Source organism: Protopterus annectens, chromosome 3.part0, assembly GCF_019279795.1.
Source record: "Protopterus annectens isolate FY-2018-M chromosome 3.part0, PAN1.0, whole genome shotgun sequence".
NCBI lineage: Eukaryota > Metazoa > Chordata > Ceratodontiformes > Protopteridae > Protopterus > Protopterus annectens.
In genome coordinates this window covers 964,572,617-964,588,868 of record NC_056731.1, presented here as the reverse complement: position 1 = coordinate 964,588,868, position 16,252 = coordinate 964,572,617, and the positions used below count along the sequence as shown (strand labels likewise).

The 16,252-nt window shown below is 35.5% G+C and overlaps 1 protein-coding gene across 4 annotated transcripts in view; it reads left to right on the top strand.

The window, feature by feature from the left end:
* CDH18 (cadherin 18) overlaps positions 1–16,252 on the top strand; it is a 3,071,238-nt gene that overhangs the window by 2,358,845 nt on the left and 696,141 nt on the right. For all 4 annotated transcript variants that reach the window (XM_044065283.1, XM_044065285.1, XM_044065286.1 and 1 more), the window contains one exon: positions 7,254–7,421. In XM_044065283.1, the coding sequence (XP_043921218.1) occupies positions 7,254–7,421 (168 nt within the window). The remainder of the gene's footprint in view (positions 1–7,253; positions 7,422–16,252) is intronic.

The window sequence follows — 16,252 nt, the reverse complement described above, 5'->3', positions numbered from 1 at the left end:
ACGCATCACTTCAGCAATTTTTCATGCTTTGGGTCACCAGGAAACATTCCAGAAAACAGAAGTGGGAAAAATCATGTGGTTATGTACATCAGTCCAGCAACAAGCATCTAGAGGAGACAAAACTGACAAAATTATAGAGAACTGGCTGCCAAAATATAGCTTGCATTTTGACACACAGCAAATGGCTAATCTGGATCAACTGCCCACATTCTATCCTGGTGTAAGTCCTAAAGAACATTATTTACATCAGTTTATATAAAACATAGGTTTTCTGTATCCAACCAACAGAAAAATGAAAACATGAACTTTCCTCACTTTCCAAAAACAAAGACTGTCCCTTGGCTTACAGATCTGTAAGACAACATTGTTTACCTATATAGCCCCTCCAGTGTATAGTCTTTCTAAAACTATTCAGACTTTCATCTACTGGCACAGAGGCCTTTTAACCTGCAATGTTCCTTTCACCTATCTCTCTCTCAGCAGACTTGTGGTGGTTTAAGTTCAGTCACTGCTTGTTTCTTCTTTTCTCTTTCTCTATACCAGGTGTTCCTCAAGCCAATGCCATCAGTTCCCTCCAAAAGAAAAACGATCAATAGAATTACTCCCAATAGTAACACTGACCATAGCCCTCAACTGTCCAGATTTTCGAAGAATGTATAGATTTTTGACTCATATTTTAGTATGTTCCTCATAAAATTATAGTTTTCTGGCAATTCATTGGCAAATCATTGAGGACTAAAGTCAGACAATTATGGGAGTCATTTGATTTTCAGACTTCATATCCTTCAGAAAATACAAAATCTTTCTAAGTTTGTAAGAGCAATATTTAAAAAAGTGTCCCTATTTTTGGGCCTTTGTTCCACCATTATTTGTGGCTTTGTCCAGATTTCTTGCTCTAAGATTTTGAGAGGAATGATACCCACTCCAGTTTACCAGCCAAAATTCTCTCTCAAATTGCTTTAATCCTTGCCCGTTTTAACTATCAGATTAAATCTCTACAACTAACCTAGTACCCTCCTAAGATTTTTGAATTCTAATTTACAAGAAAGGTAATCATTAGAGTTCTGAAAAAGTTTGTGTTATTAAAGTGAATGAAAGCGCTAAACTTATTATTTGTGTACTAGCAGTTGATTTTGCATCTTCACCTCACGTATTTTTTAAAAAGCTAAACATTTGATGGGATTTTTACAAACAAATCAGACAAACTGACAAAAATAGGCTGCCTCTCAGATAGCATAAGTGACCATATGCTAACATATACCATTAGAGCTCATCATAACTTAGATAAACATATTATCTATAATCAAATATGAAGTAGAACTGATTTCAGCAAAGATATTTTCAATGAAACGCTAAAACAATGTAAATGGAATGTACTTAGAACAATGCCACTAGAAACTGCTGTAGAATACTTTAATAACATTTTATTATAGACCTTAAATAATCTAGCACCAGTACATAATAAAACAGTAAAGTCCAACCCTCTCACCATGGCTGTCAAAAGAAACAAACAAACAAAAAAACATGATAAAAAGTGATAAAGTCTGGTAAAATTGGTATAAAAATAGAACTCAAAATGCCTTCCAGCAATTTAGACATCTTAGGAACCTTGCAAAACTCCATGTCAAACAGGATAAGCAAACATACTCTACCAACCTACAAGACAAATATAAAAACATCCCAAAACTTTTTTTGGTCATCACTAAATAAACTACTCTAGCTAGACCACCGCTCCCTCTCCAGAAACAGACAATATGACAAACTCTATCCCCACCTACTTTAATTCCTACTTTGTACAATCAATTTTGTCTCTCATAGACACTTATACATCTGTTCCACTCTCTCTATCCCTGTCCAATCAAAACCACCCACAGCTCTTCAGTTTCAGTCCAGTACCTACCTCACTCATAATGAAGTTGCTCCTTAAACTGAAAATTACTTGTGTAGCTGTAGATCAACTACCATCAGACTACCTAAAATAGCAACAGAAGTTACAGCCTTCCATGTGTCCATACTAATTAATAGCTCAATAGTGGAAAGATATGTCCCATCACTGTGGAAAAATATTCTACATCATACCGCTGCACAAAGGCACATCTAAAGAGTTTAATAACTTCAGACCAATAGCGATTCTCTCCCCCTCTCCCAAATATTAGAAAAATGCATCCATATACAGCTGATGCAATACTTAACATCAAAAAACATGCTCTCAGAAACACAACATGGCTTTAGGCCCCAGCACAGCATCACTACTGCTCTACTGCATTTTTCCAATATAATAAACCAACTTAGAAACAATGGCCTGCTTGTGCCCATCATGTTCTTAAAGTTGTGAAAGGCATTTCATCCTCTCTCACACCAGAAACTGCTCATTCAACTCTCCTCAATAGCACTTTAACAATACTTCTTGTTGTGGATTCTTAGTTACCTATCTGGAAGGCAACAAGCCATTAAATGGCAACAAACCTACTCACCTTTTCAACCAGTTACTTCAGGTGTCCCTTAGGGCTCTGTCGTGGGTCCTCTCCAAATATATTTATTAATGACCTCCACACCTCAACTCACCATGCTAGTTTAGCTCCAAGACATTACACAAAAATCTTTCTTTCTGAAGACCAGACTCAAAGAATCAAGCCTCTTACTCAACACCAGGAAAAATAAGTTACTGCTTTTTACTGAAAAAGTTGCCAAATTAAAATCACTCTTTTACCATAAAGTCATCAAATAATACTGTCATTGAAACTATAGCTCACACTAAACTTCTGGAAGTTACAATAGATGACAGTCTCAAATATGACTAGTATATACTGTACACCATTAAATCTACACACCATAAACTAGGCTCCCTTTATAGAATCAATGGATTCCTTACAGATACTGAAAGAAAAACCCTATATGCATTCTTATTGCCAACTCTTTTATATGCCGTTCCTATCCGAACAAACTTAAACAATGCTCAAAAAAAGATACTTGCCTCTTGCTACAATAAAATAGCTAAATTTGGCACAGTTTCCTTTATAGGACCCACTACTGTCATAGCTTAAAGCAATTAAACTAGTTTGAAATATGCAAGTACCTAACATATTCATAACTAACTACATCACACAAACTTATTCATCATCCAGAAAAAATGCTAGCACTGCAAAAACGTAATATTACTGCCCTACTGTCCAACAAGGGACCTCTGCTCTATTAACAAGTTCTTAATACTTACAAATACATCAAATAATGTTGCAGGAGACTCTCTCGACTCCCAGTACATTGCTAAACACTGTAATAGCATCCCCACACAAATAAAACTTTCCAACAAACTCAATAGTTGTAAACCACTCCTTGAACAACATCTTAACCAGTCCTGGTCCTGCACATGCTCATCACAAGGTTAAGACTTTGTCTTCACCATACAATACTCCCTAAATAATCTCCTTAAATAGAATAGTCTTAACCTTTCATGGAAATGAAAAAGACTATTTTTATACATAACTGCTGCCTGTGCAATCCACTAAATTGCACGTGGGCTTTTTCTTTAGTAACTTCCACCTCTGTAAAATCTCAGAATTTATAAATGTAACTACTATCTGTGTATAAATGCAAATAGAAATGTAACTACTCTATTTTTAATTGGAACATAATATAATCCAATGTAAGCAAATGGAGCTTTTCTCCCCAGGCCTCTACTGAAAATGGGTATTACCCAGTTGGACTTTCCTGGTAAATAAAGAAAACTAAATAAATAAATGAATGAATAAATATTCAGGCTATAGCCTCAAAAAAGCTGCAGATAGGTTCATAGATTCATAGGTGTATACTAGGCTAATGACCTTTTTAAGCCTAGCCATGCATCCAAATCTCTGACAATTTCTGGTATCCCTGATAAGTGTAACCTTGAGGCTTGGGAGGTGAAACATTTACAAGCAGGAGCCTGAGAGATGAATCACAGGATGTCTGTGTCCATTAGAGATATACCAGGGATGCCAAACCAGGGATGAATTTCCTGCTCCACATCCAATTGTCTAAGTTACACTTGAACTGTATTAAGGAGGAACTCTGCTTCAAATGGAATGGGAGGTTGCTCCAGAGAAAGAATATTCTTTCAGGTACATGCCTGTCTCTCCAGCAGGTCCTATTTATATCATAGGCAAGATTCAAGTCTTTAGAATGGTTAATTCTGGTGATGTTTGTTTTGCAGATATGCAGGAGGCCCATCAGGGAGGAGTGTGATAATACCTTGTATGCCAAGCATAAATCTCCTGCCAGCAACCTATAGGAGACAGAATACAGAGATAGGGCTTTGAGGAGACCTGCACAGGACATACTACTTATGCTCTGTATTTTTTTAGTGAAGTACCTCTGTAGATGTTGAAATTGTTGGATGAGCCTGGTTACATACATACATACCAAAGGGGGAATTGTTCTCAATGACAAGTCTGATGAATGTTGAATACAGTGGAACAATGACCTTCTTGAACCTAGATACTATACATTCATTTATAAGTTGCACAACATAGAATGATTTCCTCACTGTTGTAGACAAGTGGTGGTCAAGGCTAGATTACTGTCTATGTATGTCCTTAGGTCTCTCGCTGCTGGGTCGATTCTTAAGGGTGTGTTGTCAACATGGTGGGTGACTTCCTGAAGGATACTACTATGCATTTATTGGCATTTACTTTTAGTCCATGTCTCTGACACAAGCTATTTCTCTGTGTCACTCCTTCCTGGAGAGCATTAATGTTAGTGGGGAATTTTATGACTGCTTCTTAATTGTAATCATCTAAAAATGTAGTCAGCCAGAAGCCCTTGACATTGGCCTGGATGTGAGAGAAATAAATGCCAAAAAGGAGTAGTCCCAACACTGATTCCTGAGGGACTCTACTTGTGACTGGCCTCTTTGTAGAAAAGGACTCCCCAGTTCTTACTTTCTGGGTCCTGTCTGTGAGCTAGCGGGCTATTATTCCCCAGGTGACATAAGGATTTTTACCAAACATCTTTGGTTTGTCAACAATGCCCAATTGGGGCATTGTTTCAATTGCCTTGGCCAGGTCATGGTAGACAGTGTGAACCATTTTGCCTTCATCCATTGCTTTGGTGACCTTCTCAATGAAGTCCACCAGGTTGAGTAGGCATGACCTGCCGTTGACAAAAGCAAATTGGGATGTGTCCAGTGTTTTGATGTTTCCTAGGTCATTATTGATCATTTTCATGTTAATTCTTTCCTTGGCTTTGTATATGGTACTAATAAAACTCATGGGTCTGTAGTTTCCAGGGTCTGTAGATGTACACCTTTTTTAGAGGGATGACTGTTTGTGTTTTCCATTTGTGATGCACACAGAATTTTTGCAGGTTACAGTTAAAATAGCATTTCCAGAAGACTTAAAAGATGATGTTTCATGCTATTTAGAAGGCATCTCTGGATATTGTCTAGGTCAATCAATGCCATATTCTTGGCATTAGAGAGAGAACATTGAAGACCTGTTCCCTAGCAATAGTAGGGGGAGTTATATTTGATGGCATTTCCTGAGGGAAAGTTGATTGGGAGAGAGAGTGGTAACATTACAACAGAACTTACTGCCAGTAGATTTGCTATATATTCTGGATCAGTATAGGTAGCCACATTAACAATGGATATAAAAATAGAAAACCCTTTGTATTTTGTAAAAGGTGGCAGTATTGTCATTAAGATTCAAAGTCATGGAAATGGAATTCTACTCAGAGCAATGGTAGGGTAGGGGTCTGTCACCCATGATAGCACTATTATTGTTTATCTGCCAGAATTGTTTGTACAGAAATTAAGAATTCTGCTGTTTATATGCCAGTGAAGTAATACGTTGATGGTAGGGCAATGGTAGTTAAATATACATTTGTGTGTATAGTTTAGATAAATGTAGTTTATTTTATTTTGTATCAAACAAAGTCCAATGTATGTAGTTGGGAGCATACAGGTATTTGTAGAATGTGCATGACTGGATATTTTACAATACATACATTCAAACTGGAGTAGAACAGTTTTTTGTGGCATTCAGCAGAGCTTTATCCATAGAATCATTTGGGTATAAGAAATGCATTAGCTAGCTGTTCATAAGTTGGTACTAGGTTACCGGCCCTAGGGCCTATACAAGCCTAGCCATAACAATTCCCTGGCTATTTCTTCCCACACTATTTACTTCCCTGGACCCCTGTATGGGGCGGCCATTTATTAAAGATGTAGAGATGCAGAGGGCTCCCAGTTTATAATGTATGTCTTTTACAATAGCATTTCTCTATGCACTAAAGCTGAGGTTGTTGTTAATACCAGTGTACTTGTATTAGTCCACTTTTTCAATAATAATACCACTTAACTTGCAATGGCTTAAGGCTGGTTAATATCCCCTTGATGCTGAACATCATATGACTTTTTCCTTATTCATAATGAGGTTTGCATCCTACAACTATGTAATCAAGGTATATGCAATCTGACGTAGTTGGATCATTTGTACACTGAAATATTTCTTGAGGTGACTTAACGTTTGGAATCAGACCAGCAGAATGACCATCCTCTGTCCCACTCTTCAAAAAGAAAAGACTCACAGCTCTTCAACCACTTATTATTTTATAACTGATTACTGTTCCAACATATGAGATGTTAACTGAATATGAGATGTCATCTTAGCAGCAGGATGTTCCATTCACCATAATCCTGTTGGCTCTGCTTAAACTGTGTGACTTTTTTGTTATCTAGTTTTTGCTGCCATGAATATAAGGAAATAATAGAGGCAATTTAAAGTTCTCATACTACAGCGACAAATGCAGATGGTCATCAAAGTAGTTATTTTAAACAATCAATGATTTTTACTTTACTGAATGAAAAGCACAAGAATATTCTCAATTATTTACTAATTCTTTATATTTTTGTCTTTAAACATAAGGCAAGTTGTTTTGCTTAGGTATTTTGTATCAGATCTTTGTATTTTGTCATTTATATCATAATGTACTAATGGTATACTATGTACTATACAAGTCTGCTTTTAACATCAGAGAATTAAAATTATGAATAAAATATGCATTGTAGCTGATTTATTTCATTTTTTTAAATTACTTTTTATTGACCAGTATATAGTGATAAATACTTCTAAAGAATTATAAAAAACATTAATAAAATTCCAAATGAGTCTTAGCATAATCATTTTTAATAAACAGACAGTACTGACAACAGAGAAGAAGAAAAAAATTACCTTCCATCAGGAGTGATTTTGAATATCTGCTTTTCTTTGCCACAGGTGTCATCAGGACCGCCTTACCAAACATGGACCGAGAAGCACGGGAACATTATTCTGTTGTCATTCAAGCCAAAGACATGGCAGGCCAAGTTGGAGGCCTGTCAGGTTCAACAACCGTTAACATTACACTTACAGATGTCAATGATAACCCACCAAAATTTCTTCAGAGTAAGTATACATTTCGGCATTGTTTTAAAACAGTACCCCCTCCCCAAGTCATTTTGCAGGAATGGGAATGGCCATAGTGACTGACATGCATGCAAATAATGGATGATTGACATGTCATGCAGATTTGCCTGTGACATCACAAATATTCATTCCTTCTTTCTCAAAGTGGTGCGATCTTAAGAGTTGTTATATTTGTATTTATACACTCAGGGGGTGCGGGGGGGGGGGTTGGCACCTCTGCAAAAATCACAAGGAAAAAAGTAATATTTGTGATGTAATGTACTTTTTACTTTCTTCCTCAAAGTAGTACAATCTCTGAGTTGGTGTATTTGTATTTTTGGTCATGGGCAGACTGTTGGGATGGATTTGGGCGGGCCTTGTTACTGCACATGGATGGGTACTGTTGTAAAACATCGCCAAAATTTCTCTTTCATTCAGTTCTTAGAGAGTTCTGTCACTGTTTGGTTAGTGTTTGCATAAAGAACACTAATAACTAAGCATTGTTATATTAAACTAAGAGTTTAAAACTATGCCCTTTTGTTATACTTGGTTCAGATAATTACGGCCTTTCTGATGAAATGAATAAATACTTCATGAACATTCTAGAATGTTAACATATTCTATTTTCTTTTCAAAAAATACTTTACTGGCAGCTACTTTTTCATTTTCAAGAGATGAAGATGCATATACAATATTTCTTGTGAATGTGCCTTACTCACATACTGTTGTTGGTTAATTTAACATTTGTTCTATCAAAATTATGAAATGTAAAAGGATTTATGAAGACAGTTATAAGCCACACAGTATTTTCTAAAAACTACCAAAATACAAGTAATTGTAGACAGAGTAGTCTGGAAACACTCTGTGTCACTCTTAAGTTTACTAGTATTTATTCTCACACTGAATAAATGTGCTTCAGAATTTGTATTTCTTAGTAAATGAAAAAAAAAACTGTTTGCTTGCAATATAATTGATTAATTTGATTTCTAAAGTGGTTCTAATGTAGATTGCAATCTACTCATACTAGAAATACCTAAGGCAATTTAAATTAATTATTTATTTTTTGTCATGGCAGATTGAACAGCCACACACAGAGACACACACACACACACACACACACACACACACACACACACACACACACACACACACACACACACGCACAAAATCACCAAGTTGCACTTTTATTAAATCCTTTTTAGAGTCATCACAAGTAATGCATTCACTAGAAACTACCAGGCATGTGTTTTATGGAAACAGGGTGCTGACAGTTTTGCAGCTAGCTTTTTAAATATGTACTTCCCATAATGTCAAGTTTTACTTCTCATGAGTATACAGAACTAATATGGTGCACATTTTTAGAGCTTCAATTTTCATTACTGCAGAAACAGAACTCCTTATAATCATAAAGCCAGGCATCAGTTATTTTATTTATGTATTTATTTATTTATATTTGTTGACCGGGAGTGTCTGACTGGACGTAGGTCCATTTTCAGCGGAGGCCCGGGGAGAAAAGCTCCACAGTTAAAATAAACAGACAGTTGTTACATTGGATTACATAGCGATTAACAATTTACATAGCAGTTACTTACAACATATTTACAGATGAAGAACATAGTACATCAGTAGACAACTAGAATCTTTATCTGTGAAATACATAACAGACATTAACAAATGTTAAAATAAGAAGTTCCTGCTGTATAAGTACCAGGCTTATTCTATTTACACTTCCTTCAGAGAAAATGACTGAACTTTATCTATAGTGTTATTTACAGATGAAGAAAATAGTACATCAGTAGACAACTAGAATCTTTATCTGTGTGGTGTGGTTTGGTCACGAGGGTGAAGCATTACCCACACACAGAAGTGGGTTATTGCTATTATACAATGACATTATTTAAGAAAAAAAAAATACTTACTTTTCTTAAATAATGGCATTGTATAATGCTTCCGTGCTGCCATTCCGCAGCTGTCTGGTATTCTGTGGCATTTCTGATGTACTGCACATGTGTATGTTTATGCAGTACATCAGAGCTTTAGGTGGAAGCAATGGAGAAAGCAAGATCTCTGTTGCTTTTTACAAAGTGTCTCGCTATGTTAAAGGAGTTTAACATAGTGAGACAACTTTTAAAAAAGCAACGGAGAATCTCCTTTACTTTTTTTAAAGCTGTCTCGCTATGTTAAACCCATTTAAAATAGCGAGACAGCTTTATAAAAAGCAACAGAGAAAGGAAGATCTCCGTTACTTTTTTTAAATCTGTCTCGCTATGTTAAACTTCTTTAACATAGCGAGACAGTGTCTAAAAAGCAATGGAGATCTTGCATTATCTGTTGCTGTAAAAAAAAAAAAAAGACTTGTACTAATGGAAAATGTCCGGGTGACCGGACCTTTTTCCATTAGTATAAGTCTGATTTACAACGTGCATGCTGACCAATGAGCGTGCACATTTTGGAATATTAATGGGGGGTCATTGTATAATCCTCCCTTTTTACCAGAACTCAATGTAGGCCTGCTGCCAGAATGTACACAAGGAAAGAAGAAAAAAAACATTATAGATAAAGTTCAGTCATTTTTTTCTGAAGAAAGGGTAAAATATTCTTCAGTGCTACTGGGATATCACACATTAGGGGATGCAAAAAGTTGTTTTGTGGCTTCTAACTAATAACTGGAAGAACAACCCAATGGACTTCCAATTAATGCTAGGAGAATATGAGATGACCATCCACTGAAGTTATTGAAAACACAAATACATATATGATAGACAAATGGTTTCATTGTTGCACAACATTAAGTTTGCTGGATACCATATTTCTTATCTTTTGTCATAATTTGCGGAAGAATAAGTTTAAGAAATCAGGGAGGACGACACAGTGGATGGACAAACAAATTAAAATAGAATTGTAAATCAGTACCTCTGACAAAAGAACAAAATGGTTCTTCACTTAAATTAAATTAAAACAAAACAAAAAAGACAAATCTTCCCATGTCAGCATTCACTCATAGTACAATAACTTCTGGCAAATGCATATTTACTAAGGCTGAAATCAATTAGGGAAACTTTGTGCAAGTGTTTGACTTGTGTATTAAAGAGGTCATCTTCACCACTGAAGACATGCTTCCAATGAATAACATAAATGTCAATGAGAAATAAGTGAAGCCAGTCAGGAAAACAGCGAATATTCATGAACACATATATCACATTAGAATGTCTAATAGTAGGAATGCCTTGGCGAAGCATGCAACACAATGTGGTAGTTGTCATCATTTTGTGTTCTTAGTTTTACAAGTGATTCACGAAGATGGAAAGATGGGCCGTTTAGTCAATAAGATGGAGGAGAGTGAACTTGGATAGTTGTGTTGCAGGCAGATAAATGTTACATTTTTAATGATACCGTATCATTGAAACCGTGTCTTAAATCGCATCCCTGTTTTAGGTAGCCTGAAACTTTTAGGCGGTCTGCTATTTTTTTGGCTATCTTGAATGTTTCATTTATTTATTTTTATTATGTGGTTATGATATAATTGTTATTACAATGGATCAGCTTTCTAGATACAGTTCTGTTTCAAATGTCATTTTCATTAGTTCAACTGTGTGTTTGCTTAATGCTGACTTGATTCATTCATCTACGAGACTGTTACACGATGACTGGCTCAATCTAATACTTTTTTGATTGGCTTAAGCATGCAATTGTTATATGCTGATTGGCTCATTGTTCCTCTGTTATATGAATGTAGTTTTTTAAATTATGTCCCCTTTTTGGTAGCCTGAGATTTATTTATTATCTATATATGCTTTTGCCGTCTTGCATGTTTCTTTTATTCATGTCCTTATTTTATTTTATATGCACATATGTTTTATAGTTTTTGCTATTAAATTATTTGGTTTTGTTATCATTGTGATCCCTTGCTCTGCTTCCAAATTACTTCATTTGATTCTGAGACAGTGAATATATTAACATATAGATATCATAAAACATTGATGCAGGAATATAGTTTCTGTGAAATATTTGTACCTGACACATCTCTGCACTGAGTCTGGTCATGTAGCCATTAAAACTGGAGGAGAGGAAATTATTATCAGCCAAATAGATTTGGGGTAATGTGGACATTAAGTGATTATATACACATGAAACACAGGCTTAGATTAAAGGCAATAGACTACTACATGGTGGCAAATCATTTAATTCATATATTAGTGAGATGAGATACTTTTGTGATGAAATCCATCCATCAGTCACTTTTTTCCCCATTTTCCACATGGAGTTGCGGTGTCACTTTAACACTGACAGTCATCTAGAGCCAAGGTTTACACTGCTGGGTGTTTAGTCCTGCCATGGTTGTTTATCCATATCACACCTACATATGTGCACTCACACCTATGGGCAAATTAGAGTGTCCAATCCACCTAGTGCATGATAAGCAATATGGGAGGAGAATGCATCACCTAGAGAAAACAGCGTGAACACAGGAAGGACATCCAGACTCTACACAGAAGGCATCCCAGCAAAGAATTGAACTGGGGAACCTTTTGTTGTGATGCGACAAAACTATTTGTTGCGCTGTTGTGCCACCCCTAATGTTGTAATATCAGCATTTTTATTTTTGTTGACATTTATTATTGATAAAGGCAAGACGTGTCCATGGTTGCAAACATTAGCCTAGTATATACAACTAATTCTTATGGGACTATTTAAAATGAATATATTTTACACAGAATGGTACAAGATAAATGTATCCTAATCTTTCAAATAGCACTTTTTTTCTAGAGTTCATTTTTAACTTGGACAAGATTTTATTTTATTTATGTACTTTTGTTTACCAAGATAGTTTAGCTGTAAACATTCTGAGGAACAGACTGAATTTTTGGACGTTCTGGTCATGAAATCTGACCTAGGGGGAATAGTAACAGGGTTATATAGGAAACCTAGCAGGAGAAATTCTCTGTTACACAAGAATAGTATGCACCCTAGACTTGTCAGTAAAAATGTGATGAAAGGGTAATTTCTAAGGATGAGCAGACTACACAATAGTGACGCAGGATTGTATGGAGCTATGTCACTATTAAGAGATGACTTCTTGAACAGGGGTTATAATGAATCAGAGATAGATCGATGTATCGAGCAAGCTTATGAAGAAAGGAAAGGGAAAAGGAGACCACATTTCTCCAGTGACCCAGTGTATGTGGCCCCAGAACGTGATACAATAAAAGAAAAATGTAGGTTCCCAATACCTTCTGCAAGTTATATCAATTAATTCTGTGAACGTTTTAAGAGAAATTGGAGCATTCTCACAGCTACAAAGGAATTGGAGGGGGTTATTGACCCAATACCACAGTTTTCAAACACAAATATAAAATCACCTAAAAGACAATTATGATATAAAACATCAGGTGATAAACCTAGGGAACTATCCAATAGAATAGGGACATACCCATGTAGAAATTGTACAGCATGTAGGTATATTTTTTCAGGGTCAATTTTCCAATGTCCTTTACAGAATCTTACAATAGAAGTGGATTTTTATTCGGACTGCAGGACAAGGAATGTGGTATACCTTAGTTTTTGCCAATACTGTAAAGTTTTTTATGTAGTTAAAACTTACAGAATGGTTAAGGAGTGGATATTAGAACATATGAGGGATATAGCTAATAAGAAAGAGACTAGTGCCTTAGATAAACATATTGCAGCTGAGGGCATTCACCATGTTTTTAAATTTCTGGTACTGGAAAAGGTGGCTGAGAACACTGGGGGGGGGGTGACCTGAAGAATAGGACTGAGGAGATAGAACAAAGATGGATCATACAGCTTAATGCAGATAAATATCCAGGACTCAATGAAATGGTGTCCCTTAAACCCTTTTTGAAAGTCAAGCCACTTAAACACTAGAAGTGCTTAATAAACAATTGGATTTTTATATAGATATAAATTGCCTATATGCATTATTGATATATTTTCTGTATAATGTTTTAAGTATTGGTATATTGTTTATATGTTATGCATCCTTGCATTTTTAATGAGATATATTTTGTAATGGGTAAACTGTCTTTACTTAATTTGTTAATTGATTGTACTTTCTGGTTGGTGCTGCAAAGTTTAAATTTTAAGTGACAGTTGGTGTATTTTAGTCTGAGGAAGCGATCTGGTTGATCATGAAAGCACTTAGTGTTTTTTATTGTTCTATTAAATAAGTTTTGCTTCAGCCATGACAGTTTGTATTCTTTTGTTAGGTAAGGTGATGAGATAGATTTTAAAATCACATTCCATGAACATTGTGGGGATGATCTGAATAATAACACCAACAATGTTGTCACCATATATTGACAAAACTATATTCTTGTGGCTGTTTGTTCTATCAAGGTAGCAAATTTTATATGAAGATGAAGAAAAAAAGAAGGAAATTAAGAACTTCAACTACAGAATTGCTTTTTGAAAATAAGAGATTTTTTTAATATTAAAGTATGACTATTATCCTTCGACACAAGCGTTTAACTGCAGTGGCAATATCATTTGCATATTTAATGTTTAGTTTTTACTTAATTGTTAGAGGATATTGAGAGATCGGTTTTAAGTGATGTGTCCCGATATGAAGTTAAGTTGCAGGATTTCTTTATTGGCACTTCCACTGATGTAAGAGTATCTCTTTTGATGACAGGTTTGCACTCCTACTGTACCTCATGTATTTTATATGAGGAGTTGCGCTCATTGCAGCAGCTTGGTTTGTTTATCATAGCTGGCTTCACAGGGCAGGTTATGATGTTTGGATTTGCTGAAGCTGATTAACCCAAAAACAAGGATGGTGTAAAGGGTTCGTGCTTCAGGAGCAATACTTGTCATCCTTTCTGATCTGGATTCTCCTTGCAACTGTGTATGCCATGCAATTTTAGATTTCCTGTATTTCAAGGTAAAATCAGATAATATTATCTACTGACATGAGTTTTCAGTATATATTTAAATTTTATAATGACTTTTACATCAGACAGACTGTCTTGTACATAATATAGTTTCTTAATTTGTTATAGAAGTTTGACTTTATATTAAACTGGTCATGTAGAGCTTTATTTTGCCTTTTAACTTACAATTTGACTTGGTCAAATTTGTTAGAGCTACTGCATAAACTGTTTTGATTATATCTAGTTGCTGTAGATGGGAGATGATGTAAAACAAAAGTGCTATTTTTTACTATTCATTTTTTTGTTATAATTATTTTTCATTTTATGTCTTTGGAATGAGTTTTAGAAGATTTATTGTGCTGTGCATCACTGTTTGTCATGTGTTTATTAACATTTATTTTTTTATATCCTGCTAATTAATTATGAAATTTAGGAAATCCTTAAGTAGTCATCTCACTGATGATTATTTTGCATAATTTTGAGGGATAATTACTCCACAGAAAAATAAAACAATGACTTATAAATGAAGTTATAATAACATCTAGCTTCTGGGTGGATATGAAAGCCACTGTTACTTATTAATATAATAAAGATGTACGTAATAGCAACTTCTCTACTTCTTAACTTATTAAATAAGTTTTGTTTTGATGCTCTTATTTAAAGTCTGGTAGTCTGGATTGTTTAATATTCTGATGTGAAAGATGGCACTGGCTGTTAATGCTGTTTTCTTGACTTCTGGCTCTGCCATACTCCTCAGCCATAGATGTGTCCGTGAAAATTCTACAACAGACATACAAGAGAACCATGCTTTGTGACATCCCACATAACTAATCTGTAAATAAATATGCAAGCAAAAAACAAGTAACTGAATACTACACACAAATAGACACACATAACCATAGATGGGCAGAAAGACACAGCCACACACACACAGGTGCACATTGACACACACTCACGTACACACACACACACACACACACACACACACACACACACACACACACACACACACACACAGACACACACACACACACACATATATAAATATATATTTATGCGAGTGGTATGTTATTTACTCTCTTGAATCTTGAGTTGTTAAGACAGTGAACTGGCTTGGGACATTCATGAAGACCTCTCATCTTTAAGTGCTGCAGATGTTGAAACATGGAAGATCAAGTGTGTGCTGATAAGATTAGTCTGGTGTGAGGATTTTAATGACAAAAGTTTCAGATATACCAAATGTTTTGCAATAAAGGGAGGGAGTGGAGGCATTAATATTCTGGATGGTTAGAATTAGAGATAAGGGCTAGGTAAGGGGATAAATTCCGTGTTGTGCGTGTGTGCTGCTGTATCAGTTGTGTCTCTAATTTTCTCTGGTAAGGTGTAAGGTGTAAGTTAGGGGCAAGGTTAGGGTTAAGGTCAGGATGCATATGATTGTTCAAGGATAAGTACATCTGAATTTAGTGGAAGGATACTGGTTAACTGATTGCAGAAGGTAGCTGTTTGCTTACCCTTTGTGGGATATATTTAGACAGACATAGATACAGATGTAGATATATTTATTGATGCTGTTTTTTTTTTCATAAGCTGATTTTTGAAATGCCTGCATTGAATACCTCTGTATGTCCATATATGAAATTTGGAAATAGATTTGTCCAAGGGCAGTTTGAGGTTAGTGAGGGTTGCAGTTGAGTGGGGGGATGGGGGTACTGACTCTGTAGGAATTTGGAAGTAGTAGAGAAGTAGAATAGGTTGGGGAAACCAGGATTAATTCAAGGCAATAAGTTGGGAGGAAGTAAGATCATCAGCGGTAGGGTTGAGTAGGCAAAAAAAAAAATCCTAATTTATAGGATTAGTTCAGATTTTTGGCATGACATTTTAGTTATTGGAGCATCTACCCAACCCCACGCAACCAGCAGTTAAGTAGGCCTTGTAACAAAT